Below are 21,643 nucleotides of genomic sequence, written 5' to 3' on the forward strand. Positions count from 1 at the left end.
TTAAAATATGTAAATTAACCCTGCAAATCCAAAATTCTATATTCAGCAAAATTATCTTCCAAAAAGTGAAGGCAAAATAAACTTGAGGAAAAAAAGAAAAACCCAAAAGCCAAGGAATTAACCATGACCGTGCATGCACTAAATAACTGTTAAAGGAAGTTCTTCAGGCAGAAAATGGTGTATCAAATAGAAATCTGGGTCCACATAATATGGTATTTTTCTTCTCCTTGGTCCCAATACTCAGTTTCCAATTGGTTTCAGTGAACTATTGTGGCCTAGCCTGCGAAATGTAATCCTTGTTTTTAATACTTTTATTTGGATAAAACACTTTGCAGTTTTCACAACAAGCCACTTAATGAATTTTTAGAATACAACCCATTCTCAAGTTGCAGATATGTGTACTATGGTTTCTCTACAGTTTCCACATAAAATGTTTTTATACTTACTGAAAAATTGAGTTAACTTACAAAGTACTTCTTTAAGTAATAATAAAGATGCTAACACTTGCTATTTGTAAACATAAATGTACATTTCAAGTGTTTGAGAGCTACTCTAAAAAGATCTAAGGGATGACACTGGTCCTTGGAGATGACAGCTGGAGTGCCCATCATCACCCTGTGCTTTAAAGCTGGTACGTGTGTCAGAACACTTGGCTTTTTAAAGAGCTTAGTGGAAAGCCCATCATCTATAGGCTGACTCAGTTTTACGGCCAGTTCTTTATCTGTTTTTGAAATGGTAATTTTTTTTTCATTCTTTCATTTATGTTTCCAAAAAAAACAGAATATTTACTTTAGTTAGTGGCAAATACTTTTTAGCAACTTTGAAAATGACTTTCATCATTACTAAGTGTTAAGAAGATTCATTTAAATTTTTCCAATATATCTTCCACTTCATTTTATTTAGTAAAATACTAAATTACAGAGGTGCAGTATATTTTTTCAAGTCTTGAAACATCTTTTCTATCCTCATCGCCTATTCTTCTATAATCCATACTTCCCAAATCTTCCTCCTCTCTTAAATGATACATTTTCATGGTTAAGACAGCAGTACCTACAATGAGATGTGGACTGGATTTATGCCTTGACTGCCTCTGTGCACTGTGATCTTGGACAGCTACCTAATTTCCTCTAACTGCCACCAGTCTCCACAGCTGCCGAGGTGGGATAAGTGTGCACAACACTTAGCACATCAAACATAGCTGCTCTTTGTCCCCTTTGCTTGGAACATTCTTGTGAAGCAGTGAATATATGTCATCAATTCGGAGGAAGGCACAAACACCCATGATTCAATTTGGGTTCTCTTAAAATCTCATAACAGATTCACCTAGGCAGGGTTTATGTTAAGCTGAATTTTTCAGTTTAAGGGAGAGCTGCTCCTTTAGAAACAAGGAAGGCAGATGTGGATCCTCTCACCCTCTCAGAAAGTGCGAACATTCTCATCAATACAAAATTAAAGGGATTACACGGTTTTAAAAAAAAAAGCTTGTGTAACTCTTCCAAATACAATTAGTCTAGGTATCTATTGACATTTCAGCTTTATTTATTGTACTGAAGGACAGACTGGTGAGATTTCAAACTTAAGGACTCAAAATAAACACCTGTTTATTTTCCTGTTTGGTAAAGCACTTTTCATATTAGACAAAAACAAACAAAAAAACAAGCAAAAAAGAGTTCTTTCATTTCAGTTTACACTAAATTCTGATGCTCATAAAAGCTTAAGGTACTTTAAGAAAGAATTTGCTCAACCTGGCAGATGCTAGGATATATTACTATACCCATATATGGAAGGATTTAACCAAAGTAGGTGGAAAGATCCATTAGATTTTTAGAATTTTGTGGTACAATAATTTCAAATTTATTTAGGAGCAAATTTTTGCCTACTTGCCCTTTGGTTATTGTTATAAAAAAAAATCTTTCCATTTTAGGAAATCACAAATATAAAAGACTAAGAACAAATTAAATGCATCTCAAGCTACGTTTCTGAATACACTTTCTTGGTCACCATGTAACTCAGTAATTTCAACAATACAAGACATAACTCACAGGGGTAGTTAAAAAAAAAAAGAGGTAGTTAAGTTTATTCTAAATAGCAACATGAACCAACTACTATTCCCTGGATGATCAGACAAACCTGGGATTAACCCCTTTTAACCTCAATCTTGTTAATTTCAAAATACAAGACTTCATTATGCTACAATCCAACCTAATCCCAGGTACACTCAAAATGTTTGTCACAAATTTTACCAGCAGTACTGAGGCTTCCACTGCTGTCACTAACCTAAATCAACCCATGATGATTTATGCACAAGGAAAACGGGTCATGACTAAATTCTTCAATCAACATTTCCAGAATCCTTTAAAGAAAATACTTAGGGAACGAATGTTGATAATGGGGCAGGGGATATATGAGCAATCTCTATATCTTCACTTCTCAGTTTTGCTGTGAACCTAAAGTTGCTCTAAAAACAACTGTCTTAAAAAAACAATTGGAACATATTTCTTTTTTTGCCATCTAGTCCCATGAAACACACCTAAGAGTTTCAATTTACTAACTTTTAAAACTACTTAAAAATATTAATACACCACATTACACAAGCAGAAGACCTATTTTTAGAAAGAATGGGGGAATAAAGTCTGACTTCTGGTTTAAGCAGCTCTGCACACTGACATTATTACTTAGAACCCCCAAAACTTATCATAGCCTATCATAAAAAGATTTAGAAAATTATACTTAAATTGGTAGTAATAAAATTGGTGTAAAGTGTAACTATTATGAGTATCTGGAACATAATAGTGCTGAAACTTGATTAATCAAGCTCATTTTGTTCTTAGTGTGATTCTAAGAGTAAAAATTTCCTAATAAATCACAAAGGAACAGCAGTCTTAACAATGATTCTTTGTCTGGAATACAGTTAATAAAGCATACCTAGGATGCCACCGTCAAACCTCACAACCATCCCTACAGAGAGAGCCGGGAGCAGTATTAAAAACAGTATCTTGGTGGGTGGCAGCCACACGCTCACCTTGACAGTGGAGCCAGCGTACAGCCTCTGTGCAAGCAATCTTCCTGCCTGGATTGCTACTGGGGTGAGCTCCACCTTCCCCTCCAACACATCGCCAATGGCATAGATGTAAGGCACATTGGTCTGCTCCTCATCCGTGACGGGTATTTTTCCAGTCCTGCAAATTCATTCAGTTAAAATCATCATCAATTACCACTTTTAAGTAAGCAGAACAAAACCCCCTTTCTCCCAAAGAAGCCCAATACTGTGACCCTACCTGAGAGCAAAGTTCTAATTTATTATCAAAGCAGCACCACCACCAAAACTCAGAGGAACCAAAAGCTTAGAGATTCTGGCTATTTTGAAAATCAAAGCAATAGGAGGAAAATTTTAAGAAACAGAACAGTTCTCCTAGAACAGGAGAACTAGAACACCGTGGTTAAGAATTAGTGAGGATTCTGAATTGTTCTAATCAGGTCTGTTAGTTGTTACCTCTGTCATGTTGGAGAGCTATTTAACTCTAAGCCTCATTTTCCCACCTATAAATGGGAATAATGATAATAGAAATCAGAGTAAGAAGAAAAATACCACCAGTCTACCTTAAGGGGCTGTGAGGACTGAATGAGAATGCATATAAAACATTTAGTATAACAGTCCATGGCTCCCGGTAAGTACAGAATAAATGTTAGCTATTAATATTAGACAAAATGGAAAACCCTGGCCTTAACAGGAAACATGCTAGATGGTTATTAAGGTGGTGGAACATTTAGTCTGCTAAATTTTATTAGACCTCCTCAACTCCCTTGTCTCTCCCACTCAAGGAAAAAATAATAATAATAAAGCAAAAATCTTCACACTAAGATTAAGAATCTCTTCTCCTGAATAAATGTTATTCCTGAAAGGTGGAGGTAAAGAAAAAACGGTCCTATTTTCAGTTTCCAAGGCAGCTAGCAGTTCACAGCACTTGTGTACTTGTTTTCACTTGGATGTAAGAAAGGTGACATTGGGAAATACCCCACGCCACCCCCATAAGCAGACAACAGTCTCTATTATCTAGTATAGTCCGAAGGATTTTACCTGTTAAAACCTTTGAAAAATCAGTTTTCAGATTTGTAACTGTCACTAGAAATGTAGTGACCACTCTATTATCATAAAACTTGGTAGCTTTAAATTAAACATGGTTCAAATCTACGTACTTGATGAAACTTTCAAAGCACATACCTGCAATTAACTGGGGAGGGGTCTTTTTCTGTACACATAAACATTTAAAGAAACAATATGCAAGGCAGGGTATCTTTCATTTAGATTTTGAAGAGGGGAAAAGAAGAAATACTGTGAGTGGCACTAAAAGAAGAGTTTTCTAAGCTTAAAAAGGGATCTTGCCAACTATGGTAAAAACTAACTTAAAAAATCTAAGACTCCAGTATTAATCAATCTTATAAATAACTAAAATAGTATTTAATAGGACATAATAAAGGTTTTTTTTACTTACTTTTCATTTATTTTTACCCCCACAGTTTCTAAGCCGATTTTTCTTGTGCAAGCATCTCTTCCGATTGCCAGCAGTACCTGAAAAATTATTAATATATAGTGACTGTTAACAAAAAGGCTATGCATGAGTTTTTTTATCATATTTTTCTCTGCTTATTAAGCCAATCTGATTCATTTTCCAGACCCGGAAAGAAATAATACATTAAGAAAATAATGTAAGAGTTAAAACAAATCAAAATTATTTAAATTAAATCTTCTGAAGATGATAAAGTAAAAATCCTTACCCATTTCTTGTTAAGAAAAAGGGAGGGAACAGTTCCTTAATAAATCTAGCCAAGTTTAGAGACAAAGACAGCATAGCCTATAACTAAATTATTTTAAGTGGTGAGCAGGGGAGATAAAAGAACATGGGGCAGAGAAATTCTAGCTCATTTAAAAGTGCTGACACTTTTTAATCACGATTTGACAAACAAGATTTAAGTTACAGTGGAGAAAATCTGAAGCCATCCCTGTAACCAAAACAAATTATAATATCACAAGTAATAAAGATGTCTTAGAACAGGAATAGAACCAAGGGTTTCAGAAATAGTAAACAGCCATATTATTACTCCCCAGCAAATATCCAAAGAGCGCATTATTTGCTTTCTGATGAAGTGTGACCGAGGCCCATTCTTACCGTGTTGTACTCTTCTTCGATGGTTGTGTCACCATTGGTGGACTTCGCTACCACCCTGAGTCGGCCTGGTGTCCCAGCTTCAATTTGTTCAACCTGTAAGAGTGATAAAGTCTTACTCCACAGTAAACACATGTGTCAAGAGGATAACTGTGCCTTCTCCTTCTATCTGGTTAACCCAAAGTTAAAACACAAAATCTGGCTTTCACGTCCCACCTTTCTCACGTTAACATCATAAGGATGATATGTGATTCTTTTATTTACCCTCTTCTCACTGCTTAGTATTTGCTAGAGGGGCTTTCTTTCTGATAGTTCTCAAATAGAACAGAGCTCAGAGAGAAACATGGGAAAGGAAAAAGTCCAGAGAAAGTGCACTGCAGTCTCTAAAAGTAAACCAGTGACTTACTGCTTCTCCCAGGTTCCTAACTTCTAACTTACCCAGAACCATTAATCCCCTGGGGCTCACATTCATAGATTCACTTTTGACTACAATGTTCAGCTTTGCCAACAAAGAACAGACATGGGAGTAGGTCTGTTGTGATACAGTTAAGAGCCTGAAATCCCTAAAAATCATAAGGGGCATGGAGGTATGTGTCACAACTAGGGGCTGCTTTCAGTTGTTAAGGGTGTACGGAGAGTGAGCAAGTCCTGGTACTTGTGCTGTGGCAAATGAGACTGAACACACTTAGCCTATTACACAATGAGGTCAACCACCAAATCATCGGTTTCCGTAAAACATTTACTAGGAGAAAACCCATAAAATCATCCGCAAGTTCTACTCTTCCTGTAAAATGTAACACACTCTGAATGGGAAAACTGTGAAGAGTTATTTTATTTTCAACATCAACAAATAGAAAAGATTTCCTTCTAAAATTCCCTTCATTTGTTAAATAGTGAAGCCCCTCTGAATATATTGAAAATGTCTTTCCTGTTCAATTTAAGTTAAAATATTCTAATCTTTGGAGAAGAGTTGAATTGATTCATGGCTTAGATCTGCTTAAGAATAAGATCTGCCTTACTCACTTCTGTGTTCCAGTCAGGCCTTTTCTGTATCCAGAACACTTTCTGCCTTTGGAAGAGTTTTATCCACACAGCCTTTTTACACATGCTATATTCTTTGTCCAAAATGCACTCTCTCCCTTCCCTCTGCAGAAGGCTTCTTCCACTCACTCACTTTGTAATACAGCCAGCATTCACTTCCCGCCTTCAGGGATCAGAGACACCCTGGTAACCTGAGCAAAATGCTATGTATACAGACACAGGTTGATGTCACCTGGGATAGTCCACCATATTCTTAGAGGCCCACAACTCCCCAAATGTTAAGCTATTATAAAGGAAGACGATGCCGTTCCATCAGCACAGCATACACATACAGCTGTCATCTTCCCATCATAGTCCTAATGCTAACACAATCCTCAGGAGAACTCTGAGATAGGTGCTATCTATTACCATCATTTTACAGAAGACACCGAGGCTCCGAGAAATTAAGTCATTCTCCCGAAGTCATATAGCAAGAAACTGGCAGAACAGTATTTGGACCCAGGTTATTCTGATCCCAGTGCTCATACTGTTACCTCTCAGCTACAAGAGATTCATGGTCCTGCAAACAACCTAAGTTACTAACCCATGAAGTTATTTTTTAAAAGACAGCAAAAATTTCTTAACTTTAACAAAATAGTCCCATCCTTACTTGCACTAAAGGAAACTATTAGTTTAAGATATGCAAAGTGATAGATTTGTCACTTTATGTATCAAAACATTTGTGGTAATATTAACAAGTCCCAGATATAACTTGGCTTATTATTCAGCATTTTTGAAAGAAGATTAAATGAGCAAAAAAGGTCAGTCCACATAACAAAATTAAATAATCATTTCCAGGGAAGCCAGAATAATATAATGCACCTGTGAACTACATTGTATACCAAGGAGGAATGTCTTTTGAGAAGAAAAAAAAAAGAAATCAGCCTAGTGTTAAAACTCTTATTTAAATCTCTGGTATGTAGGAAAAAAAGAAAGTATAATAGACCAAAAATAATAAGATAATGGAATGTATAAAGGGAAGCATTAAACAGAAGAGAACAAAAGGTGGTAAAGTTGAGAACGGAAGGAAGAAATTATTAATTTGCAAATAAGAACAAAAGCTATCTAGGTGGTAAGAAGGTGTAAGTTTATACACCCAAATCACACACAGAACTACTCATGTTAGCATTCCTAATGGTTTATAACACCGAAAGGATGCTCCAATCATCCACCCCAACTCTTTCTCGCATAGTATAGAATCAACAAACCTCTAAGCAACCCCACTTACTTTTATTGGCACAAACTGCCTTATAAACTTGACACCGTGTTCTGCCATATGTTCACCAATTCTGTTGGCCATGTCCTGGTCAAACCCTCTAAGGAGAATGGATCGTACCATAACAGTCACATCTAAACCTATGCCAGCAAGAAATCCAGCACATTCCAAAGCGACATAGGATGCTCCGACTACCAGGGTCTTTCCCGGGCAATAAGGTAAAGAGAAAAGATCATCACTGGAAAAAAATTATAAAAAAAAAAAAAAAAAAAGAAAAGAATGAGAAAAATGTTCATATGTGAATAATGACCAAATCAAAGTAAACATTTTTACTTTCTTAAGAACAAGACACTTTTCAGATTAAAAGCATACAATTGCTACACGCATAATACTTGAGAAGCTTTTATAAGGTCTCAGACACTCCCTTTCCAGCCACTCAGTTCCTCTGGGAGTAGCTCAAGATCCCGTGGCTAACCACACAAACCATGTAACTCTGACATTAGTCCAACCCATGATCAAACAGTATTATTTTGTACTATTTGGAATAATTCTCCATTTATGCGTTTAGAAATCATACATTTGCAAACCCAAATCCCCACCCTCAGCTCTTCCTGGTGGAAACCTGTGTTACTTCTCATCTACAATATTATCAAGAGAAGGGAGAGAGGTGGGAAAAAACTTTCAATGTATGGGTTTCGGAATATGAAAGCCAACTGTAAAAAGCAAAACATGACAAAATCTTCCAGGAGAGGAAGATATAAGACATGAAGAGATCATAAAAGCATCATCAGGGAGTGAGATTTTAAAATATGAGAAGGGAGACCATCCAAAGCCAGCAAGGACAAGAGCTGTCATCTGTGCTGCCCCAGAGGAGGCACAAAGGATAAAATCATATTATAATAAAAACAAGTAACTTACAACACAATCAGGAGCTCCTGGGCAAAAAGCAACTAAGAGGACCTATCTACCAACAATCTGTCTTAACAACTTGATAATTCAAAACTTCTGAACAACAATGTTTTGATGGGCTAAAATAAATCACACAGCAAAACCTTGCTTGACTCATTTATTTCAGAAGGTCCCTCTACATTGACACTGCAACCATTCAAAGAGCAATCAGTAAGGAAAAACTAGAGTTTAAGAAACCTAAATGGCGTGCTATCCCTCGAATTCTTTTAGCAACCACATTAAAACGTAACACACATGATACCAGTTTTGCAAAAAAGGAGAAAAAAGTACATACATATGTATCAATTATTTTACAAAATGTGAATATCCATCCGGTTTTACATAGTATACATTTGTAATATATATTCACATATATAAATTTCAAATACAAATACTATAAGCATATATCTATGTTAGTGGTGATATTAACTCTGGGTGATAAGATGATCAACATTTAGTTCTGGATTTTTTAAATGTTCTCTTTTGTGAAATAGTTTTTCCTTTCTCTTTTTCCTAATCCCTTGCCCCTTTCAGCAAAAAACATGGTGAAAAGCTAAGTTCCAGGAAAAGAATCAAATGGATTTGAAGAAAAAAGACTAGCTCGTCTTTTCTTCCTGCAGTTTGTCCTTACCTGCTGATGCAGTATTCTCTGTCACCAGGAATATCCAAGTAACGTGGCCTTTCACCAGTGGCAATGAGGAATTTCTCTGCTGAATAAATTTTTTCTCTGCCTTTGTTATTTGTTGCCTACAAGAAACCAATGTATCAATTTTTAGTAAGTTATCATCAAATGAAAAAGGCTGTTTACCATATTGTCCAATTTGATCCTCAGAAAAATCTGCTAATGCAGTAAGAAAGGGATATTAAGACTGAGTAGTTAAGAGACTTGTTCAAGGTGACAATGCCAGGAAGTGGCAGAGCCAAGACTCAAATCCAGGTAACCTGGCCTCAAATCCAGTCCTCTTAACCCTTTACTGCACCACCGTAAGAAGTGACTGCAAACCACCGAACTGGACGGTCTTGGTCACAGGGGCTATTACTTTTATTAGAATAATCACATTTTTTCTTTTCCTCCCTGGCCCCCAACGAAGGCTTAAAAACACAAACAAAGAAAAGCTACTCAGGCTGTCACATTACCTTAATCTTATGAGGACCAACAAACTGCCCGTACGCATTCTCATAGGTGACTTTCTTCTCCCGCAGAGCTACGCGGTAGCCCCAGTTCAAAGAGCCAATGTGGTTCTGCACAGCTTCTGTCATTCTTTCCCAGTCATGTTTAACTGCACAAGAAAGTAAGATAAAACGATCAGCTTTCCCACTACCTGGCAGATATCATTCCTCAGTAACTATTTGGTCTAAAAGGACAAGTCCTTCATTTCAAGCACATAACATTTTCATCTTCACGTATTCTCTCCCTTTTAGAAAATGACCATACAGCTTAGTGCAAAAATCCTGGCAATTCTCAAGACTAAAATAACCATACCTGAACTTTTTCTTCTTTATCTAGAGACAAACAAGAATTTTACCTTGGATTGTGAACAGATTGCTCAGGTAATGAGGTGTGGTGAGGCCCAGGATTTTGTATGTGTAACAGTCACCAAGGGATTCCGAGTAGCCAGGCTTGGAGTTACTAAACTGGTAACAGCATCCAGAGTAGGGGCTGGCAAACTATGGCTCCACCAGCCCAATCCAGCCAAACACCTTTTTTTTGTAAATAAAGCTTTATTGAAATCCAGCCACGATCATTTACTTACATACTGTCTAGGGCTGCTTTTGTGCTACAATGATACAGTTGAGTAGCTGTGACAGAGACCAGATGGCCCACAAAGCATAAAATATTTACTATCTGGCCCTTTACAGAAAAAGTCTGCTGATCCCTGGTCTAGATAGAGAGTTTTAAGAGTCTCTTTGCCCGCCCCCCAAAACCCCATCTCACCAGAGAGGAAAATCTTTTAAATTCTATCATAAAATTAATCCTTTGAGCCAAAGCACTAATATAACATTAAATTTCAATGGATAAAAATCAATCCTTTGTCATTCATTCATTAATAATTAACAATGAATGGCTCCAGAAAAAAAACAGGACACAGGTAAAACATATTTTGGTGGCAGCAGGAAGGCAGGTTCTGGGGAAGCTGTGGTTTTGAAGCAAGGAAAACAGAATCAACGTAAACTGAGAAGAACTGTCACAGAACTGAGAACTGAGTCAGGGTTAAGTAGCTTGGCGAGGCAGGAAGTGGTAAAATCAACTCTATGAGAACCAGTGGCCAGCCTCTGGAAGTGGGAATGACAGCACAAAAATTGGTTTGTGGCCAAGAGGAAGAAGAGAAGAGATAACAGAGATTCAATTCATATAATCATAAAATATCTGAACTAAAGCAAACCTTCAGGGATCCATTCAATAGTTTAAAAAAAAAAAGCTTTGACTGCGGGCAGCCACTGTGGTCATGGACTAGGCGCTAGGGCATGGGAACACTGCAGAGAGCCTCGACCAACCTGTTGGTCTGACCTCCATCTACCACCACTTTAAGAAGACTCACTGTTTCCCCACCAGGAATAGAACAGAACCATGTAACTCACTCCCACGTGCCAATCATCTAGCTGCAACAACTACCAACATTTTACTAATCTCATTACACATTCATCTCTTTTTGTACCAGGATACTTTAAGTGAATCCCACACATCATTTTACTGGTCGTGGTTCTGGTTGTCACTGTGACTTTGGGATACCCAAGGGCCAGTGATTTTAAATATCCTTCACTATAGTTTGTTACAACTCAGAGCTATCTGGCCCAACGTGCCAATAACGCCTCCGGGGAGAAACAAAAAACAGAATCAAAGGAAGGATTCACTTCTGAAATTTTACAGTGGTAGGAGTCCTAAACAGATTATACTCTGCTAATCCTACAGGAAAATACCATATTCTAAAAGAAAACATTAAACTATTTCAGTGAGAGAAATTCAAATTCAATGATAAGACCTAATCCAAGCTCAATTCTGTTAAAGCCTTCCTTTGTAACTGTCAGGCCCCACCTGACTTCTAAACTCCTCAAATCTCCTTTTCTCTACCAAAGTTCCTTCATTCCCTGGTACAATAGGCGGTCACCCATCACTAGTGTGATTATGCTCAGGTAGGAGAAATTTAAAAGTTCCAGCCCACCAGTTTGGGATTCAGCACCCAGGACTCCAGCTGTTCCCTATGGTCCCGATCTTGCATTCCATTCTGAGAACTGAGTTTCTGTCTTGTAAAATCTTGTAAAAAAAAAACTTTTCTACTTTATATGTTACCAGTGGTAACTGGATCCTTATGGACTGTGGGTGGTGATGTGCCCAGAACCCCAGTTCTCCAGGGTTGCTCTGCCTTCCAATAATACCCAAACCCACCACCTTCCTGCATTCCCAAATACTCCCAAATACTCCAATACTCCTCATCCCAACTCAGTCCACTCACTGGCAGAGCCCCAGCATTTCCCCTAGGCCTCCTGCTTTGGCTGGCTTCATCGACCAGTGGTAATGCAATGCTGAGCCTCTGCAATGTAGATTCCAGCTGGCTAGGCAGGACTTGTATTTCACCCGGATGTCTCCTCACGTCCACCTCAGCAGCTGTACTCTCTGCTGCTTCTGATCTGCCCCTACCCATAATAGAGCAGGCCACATCCTTAGAGTCACCAACAGTAATCAGGCTAATGAAGCTAACCAGTATCTCTACCTGCTCACCTGAACCTCGAGGCACCTGAAGGGACACAAATTATTTCCATTATATACACAGGGAAATGAAGGATGGGTGACCTGCGCAGGGCCACACACAAACTCAAGGCCATCACAGCCACACAGTGTATGAATCATGTGTAGGTGTGTAGTGGGGGAATATGTACATCCAGAAACTCTGCAGGTCCCCGACTGCAAACCAATGACCTTGCTTTCCCTCTAGTGACAACAGGATTCTAAAACTTCCAAAATGCTTGATTTTTAAAGGCAAATTTACTTTTTGAGCACAGAAGAACTCAAATAAATAAACCTGAAAAAATATGAAACCAGTAAACCCTCCAGAAAGGACCGATTCACCCAGTTTATATGGCTCACAGCTCAAGCAATTTTTTTTAAGGCCTGAGACTTTCCCGGGCACATTCTCAGCTTGGAGCTTTCAGGAAAAGGGCAGATCATGGCTGAGTCCTGGACATGTCACTCCCCCGTCACCAGGCAGACTCAGCTGAGCTGCCTGGCCCAGGTCCCATTCCTCCCTCACCCTGCTCACAGCTATTTGCAGTGTCAGAGAAGACAGTCTTCCAAGAAAGCTGGAACACTGTTCTTTGGTCAAGGACACGAGATTAGATGTGTTTTCATTTGAAAAATGAAGAATAAGCCTGCATGCTTCATCTGTTGGGAGCATGGATTAAGCAGCCTTTAAGGGGTTCTCATCTGAAAAATAACACCTCTGAGTTTCTTTCTTCTTCTAAGACCCAATGACAAAGTAACTGGACTTTGTCTAAATCTACAGAATTCTTCATCACAAGCATTCTAGCACAAAAAGCAGGGAGGCAATGAGTGCTCCCTCAGAGGTGGGTCCCGGCTGGCCCGGCGGACCACTCCCAACACGCCCAGCTCTGGTTCTCAGAGCCAGGCCACACCTTGCTTCAGAAGGCCTGCGGCCTAAAGAGAAAAGCGAAGATAACAATAAAACCACCGGGCTTCCATTTAGAAAGAGCAAAAGGCTCTAAAGAGAGGGCACAGCTCTTCACCAGCTCTCGTCAAGAGACTTGGGGATTGCTGCTGCTCACAAATGAGTACAGGGGGTAGAAGGTATACAAACAGAATCTGGAAAAGGGGAAGAAACACAAAATAGCTGAAACTGTTAAAAACTAGTTGAATAAATAATTTCTGTAAGGGTTGGTCCAAGTTTTAAAACTCTGTGAAATTCAGGGAGCTTTTGCTGGTTCTACCGTGCAGATCTGGACCATGCTGGTAGTGGCTTCCTTATTGCCTCAATCACTGGTTCCTTACTATGTAATTTAGAAATAAATTCAACATACATAAGCATAGCCACTGCTTATTATGGCTACATGACAGCCACATACATATTCTTTTGCTGGAAAGTTGTGTCAATTCACTTTACATTTCACCACCCACTCGGTTACTGAATTTATTAAAATTATATGTAGTTGGCCCTGTTAATGAAATTCACTCAGCAGAAGCCTGTACCTGTTTCTTGTCTTTTAAAGATTCTAAAGACCCACTATATATTTTTTCCTAAACATTTATAACCATATGAAGCTATTCTGTTCCACTGACTTCATTTTCCCTAAGAGTTGATAGTTTAAAGCAAACGTCAACTAGTACAACACACCAATTTGGGTATGAAACCTTACATAAGTGAATACAATTTTTATGACTCTAAGTTATAGCACTGTTACTTGTGAAGATTTAAGGGCCAGTGGCAATCAGTATGAAAAACAAAGTACATGGAAATATAACTGCATTAAGTCAAAATTTGCTTGAAACAACCTTATTTTTCCAACAAATTCTAGACTTTGTCAGATTAATATTCTCATTACATGTCCTTCTCTAAGAGGAAATTAACTTGGTTTAAATACACAACTTTCTATAATATCTGTGAATGTTTTTCTACAACCCATTAGACAAAGAACCAAGAAAAGTACTTGACTGAGTCTACTCCAATTTACTGAAACTCTGAATGGAAGAATTAAAAGAAGCGAGTCCAGGAGGAAGGTTCAGAAACTAACATTTGTTGACGGGTATGTATTTTAATCATACTATTGTATTTAATCCTCAACACACAGGCAGTAAATAGCAAAGTCAGAATGAGGGCACAAGTCTACCTACTCTAACAACCTACCCGGTACGATGGGACAAGTTGGCAGGGGTAATTCTAGGATTCTAGGGAAAAAGTCTCACTGAGAACACTGGTAAAGAGCATGGAATGGTGGGGGTGGGGGAATCATAGACCTTAAGAGAGTGGTTAGAAAATAAAAAAGAGAGTGGTAGTTCTTAGGTTTTCCTCCCAAAGACAGAAGAGAAATTGGAGCATAATCTACAGACCACACACAGAACTCACCCCTTCTGGGGAGCATGTGGTGAAGAGAGGTGCACAGAGACAGCAAAGGCTTCCATGTGCCCCTACAACAGCTCCCAAAAACTGCCCCTACAAAGGAGCTGCCACTGAAGCCACGAGGGCTCGTGGTGTAACCTCACGTGCTTTCAAGTCAGAAAGAACTCAGTCTAAATCTTAGTGCCAACAATTTCTTAGCTGTGACATCCAGCTACTCCACTCCCTAGATCTATGGTCTTTACCTCCTTTCCCCACTTTCTTCCTGCTACTATCCCAAGAACCACACAAGGAAGTATCTGTAAGCATCTGTTCGAACTTGCCCTTAGCAAAACCGTGCAGCCTGCTAGGCTGATCTGCATTCCTCCTACCACCCTCGCACCAAACCACCCAGAGTGTTCTGCCCACAGTAACAGTCCTCACACTCCTCCTCATGGATGTCCCCCTCCACAGGCACCTGCTCTAGCCACACTGGGATATCTGCTATTCTTCAAATATGCACCTTGTTCATTCTTCTCTCACCATCTAAATGAAGTAAACCTTCCCCCCCTCCCCCCCGCTGATGGTTAAGGACACAACATCTAAGAAATCATCTCCAGTCACCTCTTAAATCACACTCACCAAGCCCACCTCTGGGCTCCCGGGTACCTAGTTGGTACATTAATGACATCAGTACATCATGGAGAGCAGAATCTGTGTACCTACAGGATTTGTGTCACTTATCTCTGTATTTCCCCAGCACAGACACCAGTGCAAATAGGGAGGTGCTCACTAGTAATATACAACCTCACTAGCAGGATTTCTACACTGTTTACTAAGAAATCTAACACATTAACTGAAGGGTGCCCCTGTTGTTATCTGAGTATATTAATAGGAGGAATTTCCAGAAAGGGAAAGAGTGAGTTAATGGCAGACCTTGTCAAGCATTCAGACCAGGGAGTAAACAAAAACTGGAGGGGGTCAGGATGGGGAGGCAGAAGTAAGAATGGAGGCAGACTAGTAGGAGAGTATGTGTTAAATTCTTGTTCCATAGGTCAAAAGTCTGCTCAACTACACTTTCTGTTGGACAAGAGAGAAGGACACAGAGCAAGACATCTCAGAACCGAACAAAATTCCCAGTACCAGCCTCAGGCCTCCAAGGGTCATGGACAGAAAGCAGCCTTGTAAAGGTCAGAGGAGAGAGAGATGACCCCGGGTGTAAGAAAACTTCAGTAAAAGCATCAACAAAGGCAGCATAACTAGCTTGAGTAAGAGCAACATTTTTCAAAGCATTTATTTATGCCTTTAAAAATGTATAAATTTAATAAACTGTTACTTAAAACTCAGAAAAAGCCACAAAATAAATTACCAGAGCTACTGGGTAGAAGATTTTCCCTCAAATGTCCCAAGTCTACAGATCTCAAAACTAAAATCAGGTAGGAGTTGTAGTTTCACCCTTCAAGGACACCGTGACCAAGGTAATTAATGAGCCAGGAAGCTGTGCCAGACATTTTTGTTTTTCCAACAGATAATGCAGTCTATTTTCTAAAGTCAACAAATTCCTCTTCAACTTTTCCAGGGTTTCTAAGGCACTCGAAATATTTTTAATCCAACAAGGACTAACTATTCCTTTCTTAACAAACAATCCCTCCAAGTATCAACTCATGAAACAGACTTCTTTGGCGAGAGAAAAAATTAACAGCATCAAAGCCCTTACGAAGCTCTGTATGATTATGAGAATTTATTTGGAAGAACTCTGGTTTTCTGTTATAGAAAGATACTCCAAATGCAGTATCTGTTCTTGCCATAATAGCTACGTGGCTAACATGACACAGGATAACTGCAGTGATTTTACCTACTTAAACACAAAACAAAAAAAAAAAATAGAAACAACTTTCAGGTTACTTGCTAGTCTTATAAAAATGGATGGTGCATTGCAAGACCCCAGCTCAAATCCCTCAAAAGCATGAGCAGAAGAGTGGCTTCCCCTACATACCGGTCTCCTCCACGTTCCACCCATAATTCCGAGAGTCTCGTAGGGCTTGTCCTAACAAAGCTGCTTGGTGCATCAGTTTTTTAGGTATGCAACCCACATTCACACAGGTTCCTCCGAGACCTGCAACAATGTTGAGAAATCAGTTTATAGCCTGCCCTAGAATCCTCCACAGAAAAAGGCCAACGATTATTACTGCTGTCAGGGAGGGGTAAATTTCCCCCTCTACCACTCCTTAGTTCTTGTGGTTGGACTAATAATAAATTCGACATAAGATAAACAGGAGAAAAAGAAAATTTAATTTGTGCACATGAAGGTGTCATAGAAATGGGACCTAAGAAGTGGCCAAAGCAGGCAGGCAGCTTTTATAACTTTTCAAACTAAGAAACAATACATGTTTGAGGAATTGACAGGACCAAGAAACAGCATACGCAGTTGAAGAATCTAAACCATGTTTGTGCTTGGGACAGTAAATTATAGAAGCAACAAGGTTTGTTTATATAGGCTTCTTAGCCCCAGATTCCCTATCTTTTGTGGTAAGGGTGTCCTTCTACCACCAGACATAGGGAGTGCACCTTTCATGTCATTTATTTCCTGCTATCAGGGAGACAGAAGGTGGGTCACAGTGTTTCTCTCGCATTGGCCATTTCTTAAGCAACTTTAATTCAAAATAATCAATATGCCATCGTGCATGTTTTGGGGGCAGCCTGCCCTAAACCCCGACACTATTTTATTAAGCATAATTTATTTGCCTAATGTGGTCAATACTGTTTATTCAAGTTTATTCCTTAGTCTTGAGACATTTCTAAGTTCAGAAAGCCTTACAGACCAACTATAGTGACATTATTCTAAAACAAAAATGAGCAGATTTCCACAACTTCCATGTACTTGGAAAGAGTCAAAATTCATTGACTACTGGTAAAGATGTCAGAAACTGAATGCACACAACATTATACTCGCTAACAAATCTATGAAGAGAACTAACATAAAGGGACTATTGAGCTGGGCATGGGTGGACTGCAGTGGGTCTGGAACCACATGTAAAAGTTGGTGTACATGAGCATTTCTTCAAGGAGGTGGTCTACAGCCTTTGTCGATTCTCACAAAAGGATTCATGACACCCCTCCCCACCCCAAAAAGATTTAGTGTCTCTAAGCTTAAAGAACATGGTGATAGCTTGCTTCCATTAGAACAAAGTGTAGGCTGGAGGGGAGGTAGTCAAAACGGGACGAGTAAGAGTGCAAGATGGCAGTGGACTTCAAGCTTAGGAAACCTAGGCCCTCTGGGGAGAAAGCTACATGGGGTGTGAGCTCCACAGGCCAGAGTGACTCTGCCCAGCATGAGACACCTAACAAGTATTTGCTGAATGACTGAATTAGAAATTGTGACACTGTCTTACCCAGACTTCCTGCCTCCTTCTAATTTGAGCAGCTGGATCATTTTAATAAAATTTACCTATCATATGACTCCCCTCCTCAAAGGCTTCCCACTGTGTTTTGATTATCTGGTCCAAATTCCTCTTCTTGGCCTACAAGGACCTGTACAGTCTGATACTTGTCCTTCTCTCCAATCTTACCTCCAGCTCCTACCATCCATGCCACAGGCATGAAGAACTCTTAACAACACCTACCCCAGGGCCTTTGTGTGTGCTTTTCTGTGAGAAAGACAGAGAAAAGTTGCCTGTAAGGTTCTTCCTCAGCTTTTAGCACAGTTGGCTCATTCTTACTCTCTGACCTCATCTAAATGCCACCTCTTCAGAGCTCTCCTTTTGATAATCTTCTCAAAGTCAAATTCTTCTTTATCCCATTCCTCTCTATTCCACCAAATCATTTTTTCAGTACCAGGTATCATAATTCATAATGTTCTTTTGTTTCCCACTAGAATGAAAACCCCACAAGGGCAGGAATGTTATACCTACCATGTTCATTGCTATATCCCCATGGCCTTGGTTCATAATAAGTGTTCAAAAAATATTTGTTGAATAAATAAATAATGAACACAGAATTCACCAAGATGCAGAAGAAGCAAGAACTATCCATTAAGGTATGATTCCCGTTCTTGTTGGATGTAGGAGGTGGATGTAAAACAGAAATCTACAAAGAGTTTTAAACTTTCAGTTATTAAACCCCTAAGTACCAGGTTACTCATATATATATACAGCTTTAAATCACCATTAATAGCTGTGGATAAGGCTTTGTATTATCTTAACTCTGTGCCAAGGAACGGAAATTTTCAACATTTAACTGGGGTTCATTTTAACTTAGTGCAAGTGAAAGTAGTACATGTCTGGTTTTGTGTACTTTTTTTAATTTTTAAATTTTTAAATTGGGTTTTAGAAGTCATTTAAACCAACACCAGGGAAAAACTCTGTTTAAACAAATTCACTTCTAAGGTATTTTCAAAGCTTACCCCATCTAGTTCCAAGAGGGGTTGGAGTGACAAAATCCAGAACCATCACCTTCTTGTTATATTTGGCTGCCTCCTGGAAAACAAAATTATTAAAATGAGTTAGACTGGTTAATATGAGTTAGAATGGTTAATATGATGGACTGGAAATGGGCTGTTAAAAATTCACGCTGTTTTTATTAAGCTGTAACACCTAAAGCATAACTAGTTATTAATACCTGGGAATTTCATATGCTAAGATGATTAGTGCAACTTCAAGATAAAAATTAAGCAATACTTAGTCACAAGGGTAGCTTTAAAGAAAACACAGATTACAGCTGTAAAACTGTCAAGAGTCTGATGGAAACTCTAGAAACCTTTTACATAATTCCACTCAAACAATAACAAATTAAGCAATAATCTGACAAATATGTGGCCATTTCTAAGCAAGTGGTAAAAAGCCAGTGAAATAGATATACTGATACTCGACAGTCCACAATTCACCCTGTACCCAATAAGATAATGTTTTTGTACCTCTACATTTTATCTAACTCAGTTTATAGGCAGAATACTGGAGAAGGTTTTCTTCTGAAATTGTTAAGATTTCCTAAAATGTTCATGTGAAGAGCCAATGGAGAAGTTGAAGATCTCTATAACGTTTCCAAATATTTTAGGGGAGTGGTGACAACAGTCAGAAGTTCATTTTGCAGAGTATGCTTGATCTTTCCCAGAGAATTAGTTTTGTGTATTTGCAACCAGACCTCCAAAGGTGTTGTGAAAGGACTGAGTCTATGTGTCCTTCAGTATTAAAAAAAAAAAAAAAAAAAAAACTAGGCTCACCCCTGAGTCATTTACAGCAAATCACTGCTTGACAGCAGAGTGGCCTGCTCCCAACTTGAACAGTTGCACTTGAATCTATCTTCACTGATTCACCACAAGCTACACCTTAGAGGAGTCCAGCCACCTCATCTTTTAAAAGAAACTGCTGGGGAGGAATAGCAGGCCTAAGGGCCCCTCACATATGGAAAATGTTCAGGGCCAGGAGCCCCACTCCTCACCTCCCTTGTTTGTACACCCTCTGCTCCACCACCCCCAGGCCACAGAGTTAGTGGACTCTTAGCTCACCTCATATACACAGAAGGCAAGCACTCTTAATAATTAAGTCTAAGAAATCCAACTGCTCTCCATCTTTCTATTGGGGAGGTGGGGTTGTGAACAGCGAAATCATCAAAGTGGAAAAACCTAACAATTATATTTATAAAGAATAAAAATGTATTTATTTAATTTCAAGCCATTTCCAACATAAACTCCTTATCACCTTAAAAAATCAAACTTAAAATAAATAAAAATATGTCCCAAAACACTGGGCCCAATATTTTTATAAAAAGAACATATAGCTCAACTTGGGAAAATGTCCTTTATCATGCCCTGCCCAAGTTAACATATACATAATGTCACAAGAGTAGCTCAAACAAATTCCACCAAGAACCTGAGAACTTGGTCAGGGATGTGACTTCTCTATCCATATCCCAGAGCGCATGAGAAGCCTTGCCTTAGCCGCTGCCAGTCCTCCCGAGCCTCCTCCGATGATGATGAGGTCATAGTCATAGGACTCGGGGAGATCCTCAGAGCCATTCATTTTCTGTAGCTTTTGAAGTCTGTCCTCCTGATAAGTCTAAAGAAAAACAATGGAAGGGAAAATAATTTTACTTAAAAGCAGCAACGTCTGAGAAGTTTTGTGAGAAAAGCCTTCTTTAAAGAACAGTGAAAGGGGAAAATATTGTTTGGTTTATACTACAGCACACAACTAGAAATGCTCAGCCTTCCCTCAAGTGGTGATCAGTGACCTGCGTTCTGAGACTGTCCTACTTCCTTTCCACATCAGAGAGCTACTTTGAAGTGTTCACACAGTACTTCTACAAAAGTAAGGTCCAGACAGACTGATAAAATCAACTTTGGCCTAAATTAAGTTTGACTAGCTCTTTTTCCCTAGAATTCTTAAACTAGGCTTTAAATTAGTTTAAAAAACATCAGTACTGTATGTTTTTAAAAGACCCAATACAATCTAGCAATTATTCTTACTTTCTAGTCAAGGGCAGAATGAGTGGGCTAAGGTCTCAGATTAAGATAAAAGACCTGGTAAAGAGCAACTAAAACAGATCAGCCAAATATTTAAGACTTCGGTACATTGTTTAGGTAAAGCACAAAATCTAGAAATTCAGAACAATCCTTAATTGACATTTACCTGCATGAAAAGTTAAATGTAAAAGCCCCTGCTTCTGCAAGGTATTTTATTTATTTTAATTTATTTTTTAATTGAAGTATAGTCAGTTTACAATGTGTCAATTTTTGGTGTACAGCATAATAGTTAAGTCATACATACACATATATTCATTTTCATATTCTTTTTCATTATAGGTTACTACAAGATACTGAATATAGTTCCCTGTGACATACAGTATAAACTTGTTTATGCAAGGCATTTTAAATAAAAGAAAAAAAAGTGCTAAATAAATAAGCAACCCTTAAAGCTCGTTTCTTTAATCTACCTATGCACAAAGCCTCCTGTATTTAGTACTTGGTTTCCATGTTCTTGGCATTTACAATGTAAATGTTAGATTTTTAACTTTAGAAAAATCCTTTGATTCCATTTGTTTTAATACATATTAGTTACATTTCACCTTAGGCTGGAACATTATTTTGGTGATATATTTAATATTAACTTTCATTAAAACAAAAATCTGTGCTAACATGAGATAATGATTGGAAAAGTTGATAAGCACAAAATAATACTTTTTAAAAAATCAAGTTT

General features: G+C 38.5%; 1 protein-coding gene across 12 annotated transcripts in view; it reads right to left on the reverse strand.

Annotated features, from left to right (window-relative positions):
* The window catches only part of TXNRD1 (thioredoxin reductase 1), a 103,129-nt gene that overhangs the window by 20,439 nt on the left and 61,047 nt on the right, over window positions 1-21,643 (reverse strand). For all 12 annotated transcript variants that reach the window (XM_072973088.1, XM_072973087.1, XM_031683177.2 and 9 more), the window contains 9 exons: window positions 20,384-20,506; window positions 18,856-18,928; window positions 16,450-16,569; window positions 9,547-9,689; window positions 9,041-9,156; window positions 7,474-7,699; window positions 5,169-5,261; window positions 4,494-4,570; window positions 3,023-3,179 (listed from right to left, as the gene is read on the reverse strand). In XM_072973088.1, the coding sequence (XP_072829189.1) occupies window positions 3,023-3,179; window positions 4,494-4,570; window positions 5,169-5,261; window positions 7,474-7,699; window positions 9,041-9,156; window positions 9,547-9,689; window positions 16,450-16,569; window positions 18,856-18,928; window positions 20,384-20,506 (1,128 nt within the window). The remainder of the gene's footprint in view (window positions 1-3,022; window positions 3,180-4,493; window positions 4,571-5,168; window positions 5,262-7,473; window positions 7,700-9,040; window positions 9,157-9,546; window positions 9,690-16,449; window positions 16,570-18,855; window positions 18,929-20,383; window positions 20,507-21,643) is intronic.

This window comes from Vicugna pacos, chromosome 12 (assembly GCF_048564905.1).
Source record: "Vicugna pacos chromosome 12, VicPac4, whole genome shotgun sequence".
Classification (NCBI taxonomy): Eukaryota; Metazoa; Chordata; class Mammalia; order Artiodactyla; family Camelidae; genus Vicugna; species Vicugna pacos.